The sequence below is a fragment of the Leptinotarsa decemlineata genome, unplaced genomic scaffold, assembly GCF_025532065.1.
Source record: "Leptinotarsa decemlineata unplaced genomic scaffold, Ldec_3_MD MMD2_tig00026374_RagTag_RagTag, whole genome shotgun sequence".
In the NCBI taxonomy this organism is placed as follows: Eukaryota; Metazoa; Arthropoda; class Insecta; order Coleoptera; family Chrysomelidae; genus Leptinotarsa; species Leptinotarsa decemlineata.
This window is the reverse complement of record NW_027412710.1, coordinates 3054875-3073334: the sequence shown is the minus strand read 5'-3', so window position 1 is coordinate 3073334 and position 18460 is coordinate 3054875. Positions and strand designations below refer to the sequence as shown.

The window sequence follows — 18460 nt, the reverse complement described above, 5'->3', positions numbered from 1 at the left end:
ATAGTAATAATTTTTATTGGTCTCAAGAAACATAAAGTTTGTAGACAGGTCAGTAGAAAAATACATTCAAAAATTTATATAAGGTCATACATTAAAATTGGTTAATGATAAAAAAATAGAAGGTATAATGCAATAGAAAAGCTAAATAATACATAAAAACAATGGCATTATACATTATAAATATATAAAGTATGTATATAGATAATGATGAATTGTGCTATCAGTATGAATAAGACTACAGGTTTCTGTGAGTCGTGAAGATATTTCTGTTCTTCTTGATGAATGTTTCGAATTCAAGTATACTATAGAAACAGTTATTGGATAGTATCTGTTTTAATTGATTTTTGAATTGCGTCGAGGGTCTATTCCTAAACTCTGTGGGAAGAAGGTGTATGTCGTCTCTTTGCGTTCGTTGCAGACGACATAATGGCACCAACAAATTGTGTTTGTGTCTGGTATCATGAGGGTGAATTGACGAGGGTGTTGCATGTTCATTTATCTTTGACTTAACTGTTATTATACTTCGATAAATAAGCAGTGAGTAGATTGTCATGATTTTTAATGAAGGAAATAGTTCTCTACAACTGGTATCCCATGGTACATTTAAAATAGATCTTATTGCCGCTTTCTGCAATATGAAAATTCTCGTAATATGTGTAGATACTGCAGTACCGTAACACTGTATTTCATACATCAAGTGACTATGAAACAATGCATAATACGCAGATACTGTTGCTTCCATGTTTGTGACATGTCGTATTTTTCTTAGTGCAAATATCACTTGCGACAGCTTGTTACATAAACAGTTTATATGGGCTGTCCACCTCAGTTGTGGGTCTAAAACTAAACCTAGAAATTTTATATGCTCATTTTCAACCAAACTATTTGTACCATTTACGCTAAAGATTTCACAACCGGTTTTGGTCTCATTCAGAATGACCAGCCCGCTCACCAGATTTGACACCTTTGGACTTTTTTATGGGGATATTTGAAGCAAAAGATGTACAAAACTTGACCCACTTCAATATTGGATATACGATAGAGAATAATAAATATTTGTAGAGATATTGATGTTACTGTGTTCGAAAATGTTTAGCGTGAAATATCGGATAGGCTGCTCATATTTCAAGAAGTTCAGGGCAACCATTTCGAGTATATTCTGAACTGACCTCAAGCTTATTACCTCATATTATGTAGTTAAATGTCAATGTATTCAGCCAATTATTAAATGTTCCCCCATTTTGTAGTAGTATTCTATGGTTTCCATTTAATTTTTTTCCCAGATGGCGCCTACTCACCATCTTGAAAGTTTCATCTGTAAATTTCACTTCCTAAAGAGAGCTTTTGAGACAATTGATAGAGATATTATGTTGTTTAAATTGGCTCAGTAAGGAATTGATGAAAAGGTGTTAGAATGGTTCAGTGATTATTTAAACAATAGAAAACAGAAAGTCCGTTTTAAAGATGCACTATCAAATAAAAAAGACAGTGATGTAGGTGTTCTCCGAGGTAGCGTTCTGGGCCCACTTCTTTTTGTTTTATATTTAAACGATATTGTTCAATATATGATATATTTCAATATTTTTATTTTATGTATAAAAATTATGGCCCGTTAATAATTATTTTTCACTTGAAAGAAATACGTCAATAATATTCTATTGACTTTGACAATTGACACCGAACTCCCAAGCTAAATATTTTGAATAAAAAAATCCAAAAATTAACACTCACATTCAAGTAGGATGTGAACACTCTGAAAAAAATGTTCAATTTTCAGAAATAGAAAAATCACATGATTTAGGAATATGATATCTGATTTGTATGCAAGAAAGAAACAAATGATACTTACTCAGCAATGGCCCATGCAAGTCCGCAACCGTCATAAGTAGAAGTTCCTCTGCCCAACTCATCTATAATTACCAACGAATTAGACGTAGCACTCTAAAAACAATAAACATAATGTGAAGAAACAATTTGATTGATGTGTAATAATAATTTAGAGGACCTTGAACATTGACATCAATGGTCAACAACAGGCGGACCGCGGTCCGTCTGCGGACCGCGGTCGAACCTCGGTCCGCCAAATATTGTAATGTGTTATATACCAAGTATAAATTAATACGTAGATAAGGTATACCATACCTTTATTAATCAAAATAATATTTTTAAGTCACATATAATTCAACTTAATACTTATTTTATTTCAATAAGTTACCTAGTTACCTATTTTACAAGCCTAGTTGGCTGTTTTACAAGTACCTACAATATGTTTGATTAGTTTTCTATCTAGCCTGAGTCTGTGTGTTTACAAATGCATAAAACGGTATCCACTGAAGAATTTTGGGCCAAACATGAAAATTGCAAGTGGCTATAAATTTGGCCACTATGTTTGGCTCAACATACGTATGTCAAACATCTTCATAGAGTGATCTGGATAGAGTCTGCGGAGTTCGAAGAGAAAATCTCGATATTTCATCCGTTTTTTGTCCTCTTTTTTGGACGATATTTGTCTCGCCAGGACAAATATCGTTTTGCTCTGGTGGTTGAGAAGGACTACATAGGATTATTAGCTTATATGAGCCTGAGCGTAGGGCAACACCGGTGTCTCGTCAATACCGAAAGAGTTCCGTGGATGGTAATATAGTACTCTTAGGGCCGCGTTATGTCAATGGATATAGGCCGAGATCGCATATGCTGGACATGCTGATTGCAAGTGCATTAGGGTCTCGAGCGCCTCGCGGCAGGCCCTGCACCTTGTGTCAGGAACCTCTTTACCCATCACGCGACTGCGGTAGATTAAGGTGTTGATGACACCATCCTGGCAAGCCATGATGAACCCCTCAGTTTCCAACTTCAACCAACTCGACCTGAGGAAAGCGAAAGTCACGCGCTTTGATAAGCCAAGGTCTTCAATGTTATTGAAGAAGTCCCCATACATTGGCTTATCCTTGTGTTCCCGCACAAGTAAGGTGATTTCTGCGGCTTTTATCTGAGCTATTTGTTGAACGAGTTCCAATTCGGTGACAGAGTTGTGGTCACCTCGTCAGGGTCGAAAACTATACCGAGTTCATCAGGTGCTCGGGCAGCTGCCCTAAAGAGAAATGCTCCAATTCCTGCTCTCTCATGGTCACGGATCATGCCGAGAAGGGGATCCGAACTCCTGACAAATTCACAGGCCATATCCAGTACTATTCTGTCATGTAGATACTCCAAACTCAAAAGTCTACGGCCTCCCTGTTGTCGGGCGAAGTACAACCGTGGGACGGACGATTTGGGATGCAAACTCCTATAGAGATGCATCATTTTTCGGGTCTTCCACCACCCTCAAGGACTGATAGCGATCCTTTTCTCCAGAGGCATAAAGTTTAAGATCATCCATGTAAAACAAATGGGTGACCTTGCGCCTCTGGTTTCCGAGGATGCCACAGTTTTACCCTCGAGTATTTCAGAGCGCAAGAGATAATGGAAATAGTGGGATGCAAAAGAGAAGGGGAGTGAGAGAATCACCCTGAAATACACCCCTTCTGAAAGTGACCCACCCTGTTTGGACTCTTGCTTGACCAGATGTTATGGTATCGAGTTCGCCAGAGAGGTATCAGTTGTTCAATGCATCTCACTATTTTGTCAAGTACCGCAAGGCATCGGAGCAAATGCAAGATGAGCTCATGCGAAATTGTATCAAATGTCTTACGGTAATCGGTCCAGGCTATAGAGAGGTTACGCTTATATTGTATCTAGTCCTGCGTTATACATCTATCGATGAGCAGGTTCTCTTTACATCCAGCGACTCCTCTCTTCGACCCTCTCTGCTCATATATCCGTTCGAACACTCGGTGAACTGCGGTGAGTATTCGTGTGTATAAGATGCTTGTAAACAATTTATAACACGAATTCAAGCATGTTATCGGTTTGTAATTCTTAGGAATCGACAAATCTCCGCTTTTGGGGATACGAACGGTCAGCCCCTCGACAAACCAATCCGGAATCGGCTGCTCTCCGTCCAGCCATGAGTTGAAAACTCTGGCCAGATGGCGGTGGGTGCTTGGTAGTTTTTTCCACCAATAAGTGTTCAGCCCATCTGGGCCTGGAGCAGCAAAGTTCTTGGAACCCATAAGGGCTCTTCGAACGTCACCCGGGGTTATCGGGTTGCGTAGTTCATTGAGCTCAGGCTGTCGTAGCTCTCTGCGCTAGGGCTAGAGTGTCTTGGTTGAGTGGCTGCGGGTGTTCATAGATATCCTTCCAGGAGGATTCCACCTGATCAGCGGTCGGCGGATTATCCACAACACGTGGAGGCTCTTGGAATAAGCGAGAAGATTTCTCGCGAAACTTAAAAGGTTCTCCGCGATACTTCTCGCTCGCCTCACTAGTGACTTTTTAACAGCCATTAATTCGTATCATATCAAGGCAGTGCTGTTTGGTGGTCAGCAGCACGCCTTAACTTGAAGTGTGATGGATACGTCGTAGTTTGGCGGCTATTCCGTGTTAGGAATCACACGTTAAAAGGTAAGACCTCGTTAGTCCTTAGCTCGCACAAGTTTCTCAACTTCTGACAGTTGTCGTTCGTATGGGGGCGGCAGCTGATTAACGGAAAAACAGATTTTAAACAGACAGACAGACAGATTTTATTCGTCGCACTGCGGGCGTGGAAAGCCTGTTGGCCGCCCTGTAATCCATCACACATTGGATACGAGACGCGTGTTGTCTCGCCGACGTGATCTTAGCCTCCATCTTGTGTACTCGCGGTTCAATCTTCCGAATCGCAAGGCCGGGATTTCGTCCTTCCGACTCGGAAAGCGATTGGACGACGCTATACACGGCGGTGTTGATTTGCCGGTGTTATTATTATTATTATTAAATTAATGGGATTGGGTGCCTAATACAAAAAATATCATCAAAATATTCATGTAGGTTTGAACGTGACCTTCAGTGGAATCATAAACCAAATCTTAGAAGAGGTCTGTTAAAAAAATTAGATGAATTTTCATTTCTCCCAAAAAATATGAATGTATTCATCGCTTTTTACTTTGTCCCCTTCAAAGTAGTCCCCCTCGGATATAATACACCTGTGCCAGCGTTCTTCCAATCCTCTAAACAGTTCTGATATGCACTTTTCCGCTTTCTGCTTCGATAAGTTTGTTGGAGGTTCAAATGGACACCAATATGTCTTAGCACAATTATATCGCTGGAATTGCAAAGGCTGCTTCTCAAAAGCTCGAACCAGAAAACTGTACACACCTCAGCAACTTTTGATGCTTTATAAAGCTCAGATCAGACCTTCTTTGGAGTATTGTTCTCACATATGGAGCTCAGCCCCTAAGCATATCCTGAAGTTGCTGGATTCCATCCAGAAAAGAGCCATCCTCCTGATTGGAGACGTGAACGTCACATGCAACCTTGATAGCCTGGAACATCGAAGAAACGTTGGAGATTTGTCTCGCTTCTATAGATACTTTCGCACAAGTACCGCTCTGAGAACGCCTTAAGGATTTTCCTGTAGTACTTGTGTTTTGTCCCTAAAAAAATGTCCTCAGCGTTTCGGTTTTTATCGCCTCAATAGTCGCGAAACGCCGTCCTTTTATGGGTTTCTTCAATCTCGGGATTAGGAAGAAATCGCAGGGGAACTAATCTGGAGAATGTGGTGGCTGAGGTATAATTACAGTGTTGTTTTTGTCCTAAAAATTACGAACAAGCAACGACGAGTGAGCTGGTGCATTATTAAGCCATACATTGCTTTTCCACAATAACGGACGTCTTTTTTATATTGCTTCTCGTAAGCGGCGCATACCAAACACGATAATACTTCTTATTGACTGTACGTTCATTTTACACGAACTCCTGATGCACCACGCCACTGTATTCGAAGATAACCTTGTCATTTGAACGTACATGGTCATGTTAAAACCATAAACCCAGGATTCGTCACGAGTTATGATCCTTTCAAGCAAATCTGGATCGCCGTTGACATCATTCAACAATTCCTGAGTGATGCTCATGCGACGTTTTCTCGGTCAAAATTCAGCAATTTTGAAACGAACTTCGCTGCCATAAGATTCATGCCCAAAACTTCCGAAAAAATTTAACGCATGAGCCAACCGATATGCCAACAACCTCAGCAACTTTCCTAATAGTAATTCGACGATTTTTCATAATGATTTTCTTCACTTTCCAACATTTTCATTGGTTGTTGCTATGATAGGACATCCAGGATGAGCTTTGTCATTCATATCTTCTCGACCTTCTGTCGTCGAAGCAATATAAAAAGATTGTGTGAAGCAGATCTTCTCAGTTTGAATATCTCTGAAACGAACGTACTTTGCTTCAAATGTTCCATCAGCAATTTACAAATTGACAACATCTTTGTTGAGGATAAACCATCAACCAAATTTCTGGGACTATCCATTGACACTGATTTGAAATTTGAAGACCATATCAAGAGTCTCAAATCAAAGTTATCCTCAGGGTCTTATGCTGTGAGGCTGACCTCTTATGAGTTGGGATTTGCTGCTGCCAAAGTAACAATCACTCTCTCATAGAATCTCATCTACGATATGGAATTCCTTTCTGGGGTGCTTGTACTCTGACAACACTGCAATCAATTTTAGTTATACAGAAAAGAGCTGTACGTTTTCTATGTAAAGCAAAACCACGAGATTCTTGCAGACCACTGTTTAAGGAAAAGAAAATCCTAACTGTAATATCTATTTTTATTATTGAAACTATTAGTGTCATAGCAAAACATCAAAATCGATTTTCAATTAACACAAACGCCACTCGACAAAGAAACGACTTTAATTTGCCCATTCCAAAATATTCCTTCATTAAAGACTCTTTCATTTATAATGGGTTGAAAATGTTCAATCACCTACCATCAAATCTGAAATTTACATGCAATAACGTAAACTTTAGGGAAGTTTTGAAGGATTTTTTTTGTGAGAGAGCCTATTATAATTTATCAGAGTATTATCAAGATACTTTTTGATTCAACTTGTGGCTGACTCGTTTTATGTAATTAATATTGAAAACTTTCCAAATAAACTCTTTTTGGTTATATGACTATATTTGTGCAAGTGATGTATTGTGCTATGTAAATACTAATTGTTTTTGTTTTTGTTATTTTTTTTGTTCTTTGTACATATGTTCAATAACTACCTGAAATTTTATTCAACAACTACCTGCCAATGTATATTTATTTTATAGTGTATAGTGTATAACTTGACAAGTAGCGTTAGCTGATATGTGTGAATTTGTTTCTCGAATTATTTTAACAAAGCTTTGTCAATGAGATGTTAATCTTCAGAAAATAAAGCATATTTTGACTTTGACTTGAGTTTGTCTTTCAAAGTAGCGTGAATGGCTCTGATATTTTCCAAGAACCGGGCCCGATTTTGGCAGGTTGGGTTTCAAATTTGTATTTTGGGTTCATTTGTTTGGGATGCATAGCCGACTTGTTTTATATTTTAGCGCTGATGCCATGGGAAAATTCTGTTTTAAAAAAAAATTCTGTTTAAAATTCTGTTTTTCCGTTAACCAGCTGTCGCACCCCTACGAACGACAACCCTCAGAAGTCGAAACTTGTGCGAGCTAAGGATTAACGAGGTCTTACCTTTTAACGTGTGATTCCTAAAGAAATGGTTATATGCTCACTGTCAACAATATATGTCAATCGCACACTAAATACCGAGTCTTGCGAAGAGAGGAAAGAGAAGCGTATGTTCGAAATACGGCTAGCGCTGTGGGTTTAGTGAGTGAGAAGAGGGCCTGCCTGCCGCTACCGTATGCGTGAGAGGAAGGTAAGCCAGACAAACTGGCGCTGTAACGCGTTACGTAACGAAGCGGTTTACCCCCATAAAAAGTTACCAATTCAAAAAATGTTTGTGAACATTTTCCATTTTTTAATTGTTATGATGGTACTCTATCACTAGTTCTGCAAATTTTCATAATAGACACTTTCACTCTATTCGTAGCAGCCACCGAAACACTGGCTACCAATAATAAGAGATATATACTTTCACAGGACTTATGTCCTTTATACAATGGAACAGAAATTCTTATAAACTCCTTGACTTTATGGTTGATAATTTGTTTTAATTTTCACGTAATTTCTTTATGGAATATGTACAGACTTGACTCCATAAAAAAGAATAAGAATCCTTTGACATCCTGTGGAGATGATTCTGATGAATGCCTGGTTACTAAACAAGAAAACGCAAATAGAGTTTTCAATATGGATTACCGCAATTACTACAATTACACACTGTATGTACGTATTCCGTGAAATTTGAACATTCAGCTTGTCCATGTACAAGGACCTTATGAAATTTCTTGTTTTATAAATCAAATTCGTTTAACCTTGCTAACCTTTATGATTGAAGATATCTCAATCATTTCCAGCATGAAAGTTGACAATCCCTTCAGCTGACAGTCATCAGCTCCAACTCTGACCAAAATACCATCCACCACCGAGATGTCAGCTTTTGCGCAAGGAACAAAACTGCCAATGTGTGCCATGAGAACACAAAGCCCAATACTTCTGATGTATGTGCTCTTACCACACATATTTGGACCTAAAAATACGACGATGTTTTGAATATAAGGTTTGTAAAGTATTTATCTAATATGGTCAGATGATTGGTTAGTGGGTCCTACTCGTGAAACCACCCCAATTGTAAATGTACACATAAAGTAACTATACAAGATTAATCTCACAGTGAAAACTGCTCGTCATTCGTTTTTTGCCAGATTTTCTTCATACATTTTTTTCTCGACATCTGATATCCCCACACATACTTACGCGCGTCCACACATACACACGCGCGCCCACACTTACATACGCCCTCCCACAGATGCGCCCGCGCGCCCACACATACACAGGCGCGCCCACACATGCACACACGCACTCACACATATCCAGGCGATCCCACAGATGCGCGCACGCGCTCACACATACACAGGCGCGCCCACACATACGCGCGCGCGCCCACACATACACAGGCGCGCCCACACATACACAGGCGCGCCCACACATGCACACGCGCACTCACACATATCCAGGCGATCCCACAGATGCGACCGCGCGCCCACACATACACAGGCGCGCCCACACATGCACACACGCACTCACACATATCCAGGCGATCCCACAGATGCGCGCACGCGCTCACACATACACAGGCGCGCCCACACATACGCGCGCGCGCCCACACATACACAGGCGCGCCCACACATACACAGGCGCGCCCACACATGCACACGCGCACTCACACATATCCAGGCGATCCCACAGATGCGCGCACGCGCCCACACATACACAGGCGCGCCCACACATACGCGCGCGCGCCCACACTTACATACGCGCTCCAACAGATGCGCCCGCGCGCCCACACATACACAGGCGCGCCCACACATACGCGCGCGCGCCCACACTTACATACGCGCTCCAACAGATGCGCCCGCGCGCCCACACATACACAGGCGCGCCCACACATGCACACGCGCACTCCCACATATCCAGGCGATCCCACAGATACACACGTGCGCATATACACGCCCACACACTCAGACAGTCACTCATTGCTAAACATTTTGACCGTTTTATTGTCGTTTTCACATTAAAAAAGCACGCACGTCCAAAAATACACACGCTCTCCCACAAATACACATGCGTGTCCACACTTACATAAGTGCTCCACACATACACGAGCGCGCACACTCGTACACGCGCGCACACACATACACACGCACCCCCACAAATAAACACACGCGCCCACACATAAAAACACGCGACAACACATAAAAACACGCGCCCACACATACACGCGCGCGCCCACACTCACACATGCGATCCCACAAATACGCGCGCGCGCCCACACATACAGGTGCGCCCACACATGTACACGCGCCCTCACACATACGCTCGCGCGCGCATTCACGCACATGCGCATATAAAACGCCCACACACACACAGTCACTTACTGCTAAACGTTTTCAACGTTTTATTGTCGTTTTTACTTTAAAAAAAGCACGCACGTCCAATCATACACACGCGCCTCCACACATAAACACGCGCCTCCACACATACACAAACGCGCCCACATACGCACGCGCTCCCACACATACCTGCGCGCGCACAAATACACAGGCGCCCCGCAAATACACGCGCGATACCACAGATAGAAACGCGCCCACACACGTGCATATACACTAGCCCACACATTCATACTGCTAACTATTTTTGACGTTTTATTATCACTTTAGAAAAGCAATATTAGCAGAAGACAATTAATTCATCTTCATTATTCCCCCCTATAATTTCTTCAATATTTCTTCCTATCTTCAAACTAGTAATAGTTTCATTTTGTGCACTTGTGGTATTAAAACTGTCTTCTTAAAGACACGATTTTGTTGGTCAACAGGTTCCTCAATATTAGGTTAATTTGAAAAAATGAAGTGCTGTCATTCTTAGATGTCTCTTTGATGTGAGTAGAAAGATTGTTCATGCACTCAGATTTTTTCCCGACAGTTCTCTCTCAACAGAGTGGTTGTAATTTCACCTAAAAAAATATTAACTGCTCACCAGTGATCACATAGAACAGTTTGTCATTTTGTTGAAAGGAAACATCATTAGGAATGAAGGATACATCATCTTGTGCTTCTAAACAGGGATGTCTAACTTTCTTCAGTTTCAAAATTCCTGAAGCTTCTTTGTGGAGTTTTGGTCTCACATAAGGTATGCGAGCAGATATCGCGGCAATGGCAAACGAAACAAGAACGTCAACAGTTGCTATGAGCGTGTTCAAAGTTCTCAGGCTATCGGCATATCCAGCTGAAACAAAAATTAATGGTTAGTTGACGAAAGTAAATTGAAGATTTCGAAATAAAAAAATATATATCCACAGTTCCACACATCCACAGTATCCACTGTTTGAAGTAACTACTTGGAACAATATTAAGAAACTTAAAACGACAAGCCAGTTGAATTTCATTAGTTAGGACTTCCATCATCTAATAATTCTATGATTCGAAATCTATGAAAAAACACATAAAATTAGAATGAATATATTCAATCGTCTTTTGAATATATTTATCGAACCACTATCTTTAACTGAAAATTTGCTATAAAAATTTTAACATGACTGGTGCAAAGTTTCAATCACTTGACTATTTTCTTAAACAAATCTTTGATTTCGGAAAAGAAGAGGCGACTAAAAAAAAATGCAAATAATTTCGATAGAACTATTATTATTATTATAAATTTCAAACAACAATAATATTATAGTAAATACAAATGGGTAAAAAAAGTTACTTATTGATCTAAATGAGGTTGTCAAACACTTATAGCCTACATTTCAGTATGTCGTCCTCCACGTTCAATACAAATTATGGTCCTTCTACTGACATCTGAAACTGCATTTTTAATAAATCGGGGATTTATATTTGCACAGCACTCGCGAATGGTATTTTCCAGATGTTGTATGTCAGTAAATGGTCTACTTCGGTACACTTTTTGTTTCAGGTAACCCCACAAGAAAAAGTCTAAAGGCGTCAAGTCGGGTGATCTAGATAGCCAATAATGTTCCCAGTTACGTCCAATAACTTTGCCTCTGAACATTTGTTGAAGGGACTGTTTTACAGCAAGCGTGTGATGTATTGGTGCGCCATCAAGCTGATACTATAGGTCGTATTTAATATTTAAAGGCATATTATCTAAAACTTCACTAACCTCATTATTTAAAAGGTTGAGATAACCGACGGATGAGAAATTTTCCCTAAAGAAAAATGGCCTAATTATTTGGTCGTTAAGTATCCCACACCATACATTAGTTTTAAAGGAATACTGATCACCACATTCAACTGTGAAATTGGGATTTTCTTGGGCCCACCATCGGCAATTTTGAGAAGTTACCGTTCCATTTGAAGAGAACGTTGCCTCATCTGTCCATAAAATTTTATATGGAAACTTTACATTTTCTTCTCTCTCTCTTTGAAACCAGAATGAAAACCCCAAACGGACATCAAAATCTCGTTCTTTTAATGTGTTGATAAATTTTGGCTTGTGAGGCCAACATTTATTCTTTAATAAAAATTTTCAACACTTTCTTGTAATCGGTATTTTTTTATAATATCGGTTATGCTCGTTTGCCTGTGTTCAACAACTTTTAAACAAATGTTTAAGTTGGGCCTCCTCATCATACTTACTTGGAGTGTGCTTTTTCTTAAATTGATTTGCTACGGATCCTGTTTCTCTGAATTTCGACATTATCCTTGACACAGTGGTATGATGAAATTTTTTCCTGGATGCCGTTCATTAAAAATGTAGGCCACTTGCCGGTATGATGTATTCTCACCACATATTAAAACTATTTCTATTCTTTCTTGAAGAGACAACATTATTGCAACAATAACTGTTAAAAATTTGACAAGTAAATCAACAACTTGACACTACCATAGCATGCATTTTGTTTGTCAAGACCTACTAAAAAATTTTATTCAACGTGATTAAGCATCCTTACCGCCCTAGTTACTGTTCATAAATAATCTGTAAATACTGAATATTGAAATTTTAATGTAATTTCAACTCTAGTAATTTTATTAATACTTATTGCAGTTTTTGAGTTGTGTCTGCTTTTTCAAAATTGCAGGTACTGACGTTTCTTCAAGAAAATAGCCAAGCGATTGAAACTTTGCACCAGTCATGTTAAACTTTTTATAGCACATTTTTAATTTCTCTCTAAAAATGTCCGTATAAGTAAAAATTCATCAGAAAAGTTAAACTGCATGATCAGTTTGTTATGTATACATGAATTGATGACAATTAACCGAACTTGTTTTTTAAAATAAAGGGTATATCTGTCAAAAATAAGCAAAACGTTAACTTTATCTTAGTTGCATAAAATTTGGCATATGGATATAAAATTGCCGTAGACACAACTTTTTCAAGTAACTTTTTGTTAAAGTCGATCTAGAAATGCACTTTTTCAATTAAAAAAAAAAATCAAGTTGAATTTGACAAACACTGAACGTCAGTGGGTCGCAGTTGGCCGCATCATTTTGAGTTAAATTTGAAGCACAAACAAGTGCCAAAGTTAAACTTCCTTGAAACTTTTCGAAAAAAAAAGTTTCCCATATGGTGCGCACTTTAATAGTGACACTGTATAACGACAACTATCTGCGGGATTAACGCAGCCACGTTTCTGTTCTTTGAACATTTTTGTACTGTTGTGTACGTCGAGTTCAAATATGTGATACTGTGTTCACAGGAGTCAACTTATTTTATTCACGAAGATAACACTAATACAATACTCCTAATTATCACGTGTTTGTTCACCTCGCTTCTCTAATACTAACTGGAAACTTCGAGTATCGGAAGTTCGAGAAGCGGCATTACATACAGCGAAAGCAGATTCGAATACTGGGCAGAGCAGCTGTGTTGCCAGATTTTAAACAATTTCTTCAATTTAGGGAAAAAGCAAATTTGGAAAGTCGTGTTCATTAAATTTTTGTGAAAAAAAATCATAAATCAAAAATCTTACGTGATACGAAATTTTTACTTAGCATTTTCGCATTTAGGGACCAACAATTAACAAAGAACTGCCTTTGACATTACAGTCGTAAATTGGCTGTAAACTAGTGTAACTTTATCTATTTACTAGGAAATCCAAATAAACACCTTTCATTCATGAAATATTTTAGGAAAGAAGCAAGTATTATCCACTGTTCGTCAGTTAAAAATTCATTTCATATTTCACCTATTGAATATACTTACATGCTACTTCAAATATTTCATCAACAACTGCTTTCTGCCTCTCAATATAATCAGCATTCAACATTTTATATTCTTCATTCAGCTCAACCAACTTATCAGTAGTAAATCTTACTCCTCCTTTAATGGCGTCTAATATTTTATATCTTTTATTTTTTCTAAGCACCGGCTCTTCCTTGAGGGTAACTCTCAAAAAATACCCGTGCTGATCATTGCACTCCAGTTTGATAGTTTTTCCATCTTCAAAACCTAAATCATCTGCTGACGTTTTTAGAACCTTTTGCATCTTTTCACCAACTCTATCCTTCTTCCTGTGCAATTCTGAAATTCATTGATTGGGGAATAACTACAAGAAAGATAAAAATATTGTAACTCAACTAACTCACCCTTCAATTCGTCATCAAAATTACGTTTAACCAAAAATTCCCCTCTATCAACCAAGTCTAGATCTATGGTCGTCTCAATCATGCTTTGGTAATTCTCTAAATCAGATAGAATATCGGCGATAGGACTGATCAGCATATCACGAACACATTTGTTTTCAATTTTTCTTAAGGTTTGTAAAACAGCTGGCACACCATTGATAGTTTGATAAACCCGGTAGCAGTCCTGCAGAGTAGCTTTCTTACAAGTAATTTTTCTTGACAATGGCATTAGATCTTGAATTCGTGGGAGATTATCTTTTGAAAGAATCGCTCTAGCTTCAGCATCATTCAAAATACTTTCTACAATATCAAGTCTATCATTGAGTGAGTTGTAGTCTTTTAATGGCTGTTTGATCCATTGGTCTAAAAGACGCTTTCCTTGAGGTGTTACACAATTGTCCAAAATACCTTTCAGACTAGAATATTTTGATGCAGTAACACTTGATACGCCTTCTGCATTCTGAGATGCTACCTTAGGCAGAACATTAAGAGCATAAAGTGCTGCATTGTCCAACCTGACAAACCTGTGTGCGTTCAATGTACCCAGCTTGAACTGATTGAAATTCTTTTCATCACCTGTCAAGTTGAGAAACTTGATTAATGCCTGCAGGCATCCCATTGCATCATTCATGTTGGTTTCACTATAAACAGCAGCATTTCTTTGCTGGTCTTCGTGGAAAAATAACAACCTATTGAGGTCTTGCATGATATTGTCTACATTGAAATCGGATCTTTTCAGTTTAGCAACTAAAATTCCATTGCGGTCTAACAATGTGTTCAATGCCTTCAGGTCTGGTGACTCTCCAGCTGGTATAATGCATTCTTTTGGACCAAGTTGTGCGATTAACGCTTCTAACTCTGAAAACGACTCATTGTCGTTTATTTCACATACATCAAATTTTGCCTCAGTTATATTCACACAGCTTATTGCCAATACCTGAAAAAAATAATCGATATGAGAACAACACAGTACGTTAAGTTTGAAGGTGATTGACAATGTTTCATGATGAATTTCACTAGTTCGAACTTCCATTGTCTACTATATAAAATGATTTGAAATCCCTGAAACAACTAAAAAAGAATAATTAAAAATGAATAGCTGAAAATAACAATTATATTGATCAAAATAAACCTGAAATGAAATAATAGTGAAATAAACTACAAGTAAAAATATAACAATTGAATAAATAAAAACAAAATAAAAATAAAGGAATGAAAAAAGAAAATAAAAATAAAAAGTGTAGAGATTACAAGTCACGTTAGTTCACGACGTTTCGATTGTTAGTATCTACAATCATCTTCGGGTGATGACTGGACTGATTCCTCCGAGAGATGACTATTTATAGGTCGTTCAAATACTCTCACTTATCCCTGCTTTCCATTTTCCGCTTCATTGGTTCCCTGGGAGATAACCGTTTTGGCGGGAGTTGGCCATTTTTCGCTCTTTGATGGGTTTCCATATGTTGCGTATCTCTACGCTAGCTTGGCTGAATACGTTGATGGACAACATGTATGCGGCTTCCTTGAATTTTCTCCTAAACCAATGTTCCTCTCTGTGCAAGATCTCAGCTTGGGACCATTCGATGTTGTGTTGATGGGTCCAAACATGGTCTGCTATTCCTGATTTGCTGGTTTCCACTCGCTGTGTGTGCTTCTTGTGCTCGGCAATGCGAACATTCAATGGCCTCTTAGTTTCACCAATATAGGATTTTCCGCACTCACAGGGTATCCGGTAAATACAATTCTTGGAATCGCAGTCCACGTTTGGTGGCCTGGTTTTTGTGAGGCTGCTACGGATAGTGTTACTGGATCTGAAACAGGTTCTGATGTTGTACTTGGAACCAATTCTTCTTATCCTCTCCGATAATTCTCTGATGTAGGGAAGTGCAAGCACTGGTTGTGACGGTTTCTCTTCCTTGCGAGGCTCCTGCTGTCTTTTAGCCAAAGTCTACCATCGCTTTGGAGTAGCCATTCCGTTGAAGATCATTTTTGATGATGTCTAGTTCCTTCTCGAGACCTTCCTTCGTATTACAGAGCCCAAAAGCACGGTCTAATAGAGTCTTGATGATTCCTCTTTTAGTCGATTGATGGTGGTTGATACTGTCTTGTATGAGTGGGTTTTCGGTATACAGATATTTCCCATTTAGTGTCTGTCCTCTTCACCAAAACGTCTAAGAATGACAATTCGTTGTGGATTTCCTTCTCCATTGTGGAAGTGATGGAAGGTCTCACGCTGTTGATGTGTTTCAGGAAGACGTCTAGTTCAGTATTCCCATGGTTCCATATTATGAAGGTGTCGTCAACATATCTCAACCAGACTCGGGGTTTCTTGTGGGCTTCTTCAATAGCCAGAGTTTCAAACCACTCCATGGTGGAAGTGGCGATCCCATTGGCAGTTCCTCATCTTGTGTAAAGAATTCGTTCTGTCATTTCCAACTGAAGGTTGTCCTATTATTTCCAATGGGATCGCCACTTTCACCAGTCATAGCCAACATTTATATGGAGTGGTTTGAAACTCTGGCCATTGAAGAAGTCCACAAGAAACCCCGAGTCTGGTTGAGATATGTTGACGACACCTTCATAATATGGAACCATGGGAATACTGAACTAGACGCCTTCTGGGTATTAATATAAATTTTCCATTGATATATTCTGTATGATGAGAGGATAATTAAAATATGGTGAAAACTATTTAAATATTTTATTTTGGGAAAGACAATTTATATTTGAAATAGTTTTTTATTATTTAGAATCATTACCTTCTACAGATCTATAAAATAATCAAAATATTAAATTTACAAATAAATACAAATGTAGAAAGAGCAAAAAGTTACTGCATTTGATCTGCCGCATTTTGGTTAACTTGAATTTAATAAATTTTGCATATTAATAGAAATATGTATCATCTGGTGACGTTTTAAAGACACTATCCATTTTCTTCATTCAACCTATTTACATCAAAACATTATAATTTGTAGTTATGCTTCGTCTTTTGATGAAAATATATATGATATTGATCGTCGGTATGATAATGAAGATGGATAAAGTATTAGAAACATTACCAGATGAGTATAAAAATAGAATAGATTTCCGCGGTTAGAAATTTGAACATCTGATTTCGAGTTGAACCGCGTTCAAAATTTTGCGTTGTTAGACGTTTCGGCTTCGACTTTGACATTTTCAGGAAGTAGAAAAGTGTGGCTGCACGAGAGACACACTTCATATATTCTTGTTGGTTTGGAAATGAACATTCATATTCCTTATTGGATTTTATAGTTGATACAGAAACAATTTTATAGATTTAATGGGAATACTTACTTCGAATAAGACATTGCGATAATTGTAATCTGAGAAAGAAAAGTCTACAGGTATTCGTTGAGTGATTGTTCACTGGATGAATCAGTTTCATCACGATTGATGACAACTGGAATAATTTTTTCTGATAATGAGTCTATGCGATCATCCAGATCCCACATGTCTGCTTCGATTCTGATTGTTTTGTGGATACATTTTTTCCAAGCTTTTTGTTCGATTGTTTCCAGAGCACTGTATAGGTATTTCTTCACTTCATACAGCTTGAAAGTCTTATTATTCCTTGCGATGAACCCTTTAACTTGAGCCCAAACCAACTCTATTGGATTCAGTTCACAGTGATAAGGCGGCAACCGAAGAACCGACATTCCTTCAGTCTTCGCCATCTCATCGGTGACATACCTGACGAATTTCGACTTATGACGTTTAGCCAAGTTGAGGAGCTCCGCTTTTAACATGATCGATTCAAAAGGAATAGCTTTCATTCGTAACCACTCAGTAATATCTGCTTTCTTCCAACACGACGTCGGGAACTTCTCGACTCGTCTACTGTGGTAACTTGCGTTATCCATTACTATTACGGATCCCTGCGGAAGTTTTACAAATATGTTTTTAAACCATTCTTCGAATACTGTGGCATCCATTTCTTGATGATAATCTCCATTTTTCTTCGATTCAAACACCATCAATCCATCTTTCACGAATCCTTCACTGCTGCCCTTGTGAGTGATGATGACGACCTTTTCCAACTGGAATTTTCAAACCAGTGGACCAACCTTCCATAAAGGCTTGTCTTTCACTTTTGATGTTCTGATCTAGCCAAACCTTTGAGATGGTATGACCCTCATTGACCCATGTTTCATCCAAATTCAAAATAGATTTACCTATTGCTCTGGCTTTCTTTATTTCTCTCAAATAGTTTCTTCTCCATTCTACAATCTCTGAGTTTTCCATTAACATGATC

General features: G+C 38.7%; 1 protein-coding gene across 1 annotated transcript in view; it reads right to left on the bottom strand.

Annotated features, from left to right (window-relative positions):
• spel1 (DNA mismatch repair protein spel1) overlaps positions 1–18460 on the bottom strand; it is a 127112-nt gene that overhangs the window by 6600 nt on the left and 102052 nt on the right. Inside the window, exons 4-8 of the mRNA XM_023161522.2 lie at positions 14146–15121; positions 13763–14080; positions 10574–10822; positions 8359–8564; positions 1850–1941 (exon numbers count right to left, since the gene is read on the bottom strand). Of these exons, the coding sequence (XP_023017290.2) occupies positions 1850–1941; positions 8359–8564; positions 10574–10822; positions 13763–14080; positions 14146–15121 (1841 nt within the window). The remainder of the gene's footprint in view (positions 1–1849; positions 1942–8358; positions 8565–10573; positions 10823–13762; positions 14081–14145; positions 15122–18460) is intronic.